The sequence below is a fragment of the Octopus sinensis genome, unplaced genomic scaffold (genome assembly GCF_006345805.1).
Source record: "Octopus sinensis unplaced genomic scaffold, ASM634580v1 Contig16087, whole genome shotgun sequence".
NCBI classification, from domain to species: Eukaryota; Metazoa; Mollusca; class Cephalopoda; order Octopoda; family Octopodidae; genus Octopus; species Octopus sinensis.
Genome location: NW_021834141.1, coordinates 1 through 4,639, shown reverse-complemented (window position 1 = coordinate 4,639; position 4,639 = coordinate 1). Strand labels below are relative to the sequence as shown.

The following is a 4,639-nucleotide window of genomic DNA, read 5'->3' as shown; positions in this document are numbered from 1 at the left end:
TTTTGATTTGTTTTTCCCTTCTTCTTAGGGATGCTTTCAGTTTCTTAGTGATTGTATCATTTAGGTTCTTTATTTCTTTTATTCCTCGGGAATAGAAATTAGATTCTTTTTAAGAAAGTTTCTTTTCCTGATAAGGATTTTTGTCTCCTGGTCGAGATTTTCTTTAAAGTGATGTTAAGTGCATTTTGGGATAAATAGTTTTCTACCCAGCAAGATCGCCTCATTTAGGTACTTGACAGCTCCGTCGATTGATTTGAACAGTTTAGTATCAAAGTTTTGCAGCATTGCATCGGTGAAGTTAGCATTCGATAGCTTTGAGAAGTTTGGGTTGAATCCCTTTGGACGGAGGGGGTTGAACATATATGTTGGCAATAGTGGTCTTTCCAAATTTAGTATTCAACGTAATTCGAGATATTTCTGATACGCCGTTCTGAATTGTTGCCTTAAGGTCATCCGTTGAGTTCAAAGAGTGAATGGTTCTTTTCTCGAATGCTTTAGGAGCATTCTGTGCGCCTCCAGAGTTGCAACAACTAGCGAACCACATGAAGCATTTAAAATAATAGCAAGCCGATTAAATTACAAAACTTACATTAACGAATTAGAGAAATTTCATTATAACTTCTATTAAAAGAAATAAAATTATATTAATGACTAATCAACATTAATTAATGACTTGATTTATTTTTTTAAACCAACCTTCTCCTCCCAGGGTTCACTGCACGTATAAAAGTTTAGGTTTAAAGGATGCGGTTATTTATATAAATTTAGCGTGGAATGAAATTAGTCTGGTTACAATCCAAAATTGATTTTTTACATTCAAATTAAGGTTGAAAAAATTGTATCAAAAAGAGTTTAGAATAGATTCAATAGATAGCTTAATTGTGGATTATGGAATTGCAGATTCTAAAAATAAAAAAGAATTTATAGACAAAGGATATAATAAAAATGATATTTTAATGGGAAAACTTTAATGGAAGATTATAAAAAAGAGGTTAATTAATCTTTGTTTGATATGCGTTTTGGCCAAAAGATTCATAGGATGTATTTCAGCTGCATTCTGTGGAAGGAATTCAGATTTTCCATTTCGTGCACTGTGAGTGCACAAGAGGAGGAGTTGTACAGTAGGACTGGTTTTACGAACATATTGTATAGTTGGATTTTTAAAGGCGCAGAAAGTTGTTTGCCTCTCAACCATATGTTGTTTAATCATGTCTTCTGTATCTCCTAAGAGAGTGCCAAGTTTCTTTGTATGCCTCCATTTTTCCTCGTTTCGTCGTCACATCGCCGCACTATAGTGTATTCTGTTTTCTCAGTGTTAATTTTTAGGAATGATTTTTCAAAAGTGTTGGCCAATTTGTCCATAATACCTTCTAATTGGTGGTCTTTTGCCGTGAAATCTATGTCATCTGCGAAGATGACTTCTGTAATATGTCTGGGGATATTATTCCCGGCATTTCGTAGGGTCGCCTCCAGATATACGATGAATAAGACCGGGGATAGGACGTCTCCTTGGGGGGTGCCCTTGTTTGTTTCAAATACTCTGGATTTCTTATTTCCGAGGTGGATAAATAGTTGAGTGGAGGAGAGTAGATAACGAATTATTCTGATGCAATCTTCCTCGAGTAGTGGCGTTAATATTTGTATCATCTTAATTCCACTGGTTGAGTTAAATGCTTTAGATCAGACGTCACCAAACTACGGCCCGCGCACTATTTCGAGATATTCAATTAATACCTTAATAATTAACTTAAATAAAAACTTTAATTAAAAAATTAAACTATTTTGCAAGATTTAATTCGAAAAAAAACTTATCAGCATTAACGTTAAATTTTTCTTTGTTGCTATGTCTAATATGAAAAGAAAGGTTGACCGCGAATGCCGTGTATTCAATAAATTATGGGAATTGAAGTATTTTTTTGCGAAAGATGAATTAAAGCAGAAAGCTTATTGTTTAATATGCCACGAACATCTCTCTGTTATGAAGGAGTATAACATTCGACGTCATTATGAAACGAATCATGCTCCGATATATTCCAAGTACACTGGAAAGCTACGTGAGGATAAAGTTGAATCACTGAAACGCACTTTACAAATTCAACAAGGCCTTATAAAAAAAATTTTGAAAATAATGAAAATGTAACAAGAGCTGGACGAGATAACGAAAATTATTTCACAACACGGGAAACCCTTTAGTGATGGGATGTATATCAAAAATTGCATTATTGAAGCAGTTAATTGTTTGTGCCCACTAAATTCTTCCTTATTTGATGGAATAAGTTTGTCGGCGAGTTCTGTATCACGGAGAACTGAAGAGCTTGGAAAAAATATATATTTACAAATTTGTGAAAAGACAAGTAATATGTTGTGGTATTCTCTTGCATTGGATGAGTCAGTTGACATTTCGGGAACATCGCAACTTCTTATTTTTATTCGTGGAGTTGATGAGAATATTTCCATAACTGAAGAACTGGCATCTGTTTGTTCTATTCATGGAACAACCACTGGAAAAGATATTTTTGATGAATTGGAACAAACTATAAGTGACTATAACCTTGAATGGGAGAAACTGAGTTGTGTTACGATTGACGGGGCAAAGAATATGGCTGGTTCTAAAAAGGGTCTAGTTGGGCAAATAACTAATAAATTGGAGGAATTACATATTTCAAACACTTTGTTCATTCATTGCATCCTTCATCAGCACGCACTATGTGCGAAGGCTCTTAATATTTCATGTGTGTTGAATCCAGTTATTCGCATAATAAACTTTGTTCGAGGGAGCTCACTTAATCACCGTCAGTTTAAAGTTTTACTTGACGATTTTGGATCTGAATATTTTGACTTACCATATTACACTGCAGTTAGATGGCTTAGCTGTGGTAATGTATTAAATAGATTTTATAAACTCCGAAGTGAGATTGATATTTTTCTAACCAGTAAAAATAACTATTATCCCGAATTATCAGATCTTGCTTGGCTATCAAAATTATCATTTTTGGTTGATGTTACAACTCACATGAATGAGCTAAATCTGAAATTACAAGGAAAGGAAAACTTAATTTGTGATTTCTACAGGATAATTAAAGCATTTCGACAAAAATTGATGTTATTCGAGTCACAACTTGGAGTACGTCAGTTTTCACACTTTTCTTGTTTTAAAAGTTTTTGTGAGGCAAACTGTAATGAGATCGACATTACTTTCCAAATTGGAATTATCAAAGAATTAAAACATCATTTTTTACATAAGTTTTCTGAACTTGACAAAATTGAAAGCGATATAATTTTGTTCGAAAATCCATTTTCTTGTAATGTTGAAAATGTTCAACATGAATTACAATTAGAAGTTATTGACTTACAATCAAATGAACAGCTCAAAGATTGTCACAGACGGACCAAACTCGCTGAGTTCTACGAATATCTCAAGGATGATGAGTTTCCGAGACTAAAGAATTTTGCGATAAAGATGATTTCTATATTTGGCACAACTTACCAATGTGAGCAAACGTTTTCGAGGATGAAATATGTTAAGTCTGCCCATCGTGCAAGATTGACTGACGGACACTTAAAATCAATTCTCATGATAGGATGCAGCAATTTAAAACCAAATATTGATGAACTTATCAAAAAAAGATCACAGTTCCATAGCTCTCATTAAAATTTTTGTTTACTTTATTTTTGTTTAAATTAGTTTTTATTGTAAAAAACACACTTATGAATTTCTAGTAAAATTATAATCCTATGCACGTGCTCCGGCCCGCGTTCATTGTGTTGGGGTCAATCCGGCCCGCGAGTGCAAAAAGTTTGGTGACCCCTGCTTTAGATAGATCGATTCCTATTATGTGATACTCTTCTTTATATTTTTGGCAAGAAGCACACATCCATTTGTGGCTTCAAACAGTATCGGAAGTTGATCTTCTAGAGACAAACCCACTTTGGCTGGGTCCGATAAATTCACGTAGTGGGCCTTTAATTCTCTCCAAAGCAATTAGTGATAGAATTTTACGAAGTGTGTTGAGTAGTATGATTGCTCTTAAGCTGTTTAGCTTTCCTTTTTTCCTTCCCAGCTTTGTGTAAGGGGATTAACTTTCGGATTCCGATGTTAATTCTGGAGTGTTCTTCAAAAGTTTTGTTCAAAATGTAAGTAATAAGTTTTTAATGCTCTTCAGGAGCATATTTCATGAGCTCTGCATTAACATTATTTGGACCTGGAGCTTTTGACTTGTTTAGTCTGGTCACAGATTTTTTAACTTCCGTTAAAGTAATTTCTTTAGATAGCTTTCTGGGCGCTCCATCGAAAGGGTAAAGCGTTTCTTCGTTTTCAAAATTGAAATATTTTTCAAAGTGGTCGGCTATAGTGTCTGTGCGTTCCTGGTTGTTGTAAATAGTTCTTCCGAGTTCATCATGAACTGTTAGGTTTTCTGATTTCTTCTTTCTTCTTTACAAATGCAAACATTTGCGCTTTGTTTTTGTACTTTCCCATTTCATTTACAAGGTTTCGTAGCCTTGTTTCGTAATTTTTCGGACATTTATTCTTGATTTCTCGCATGGTTTTGTTTCTTTGGATTTTGAACTCACCTCCTTTCACTTGGTTGTGGGTGTTTATGTATTTGATACGTAGCTTGCAATAGCCGTGCATAATTTA

General features: G+C 34.2%; 1 protein-coding gene across 1 annotated transcript; it reads left to right on the top strand.

Moving 5' to 3' along the window:
* Nucleotides 1-2,359: 2,359 nt before the first annotated feature.
* On the top strand, nucleotides 2,360-3,491 carry LOC115230654 (general transcription factor II-I repeat domain-containing protein 2A-like; the record flags this gene model as incomplete). Its single annotated transcript, XM_029800793.1, has 1 exon — nucleotides 2,360-3,491. A coding segment is annotated over exon 1 (1,132 nt), but the record flags the coding sequence as incomplete, so codon positions are not given.
* Between the last annotated feature and the right edge of the window lie 1,148 nt (nucleotides 3,492-4,639).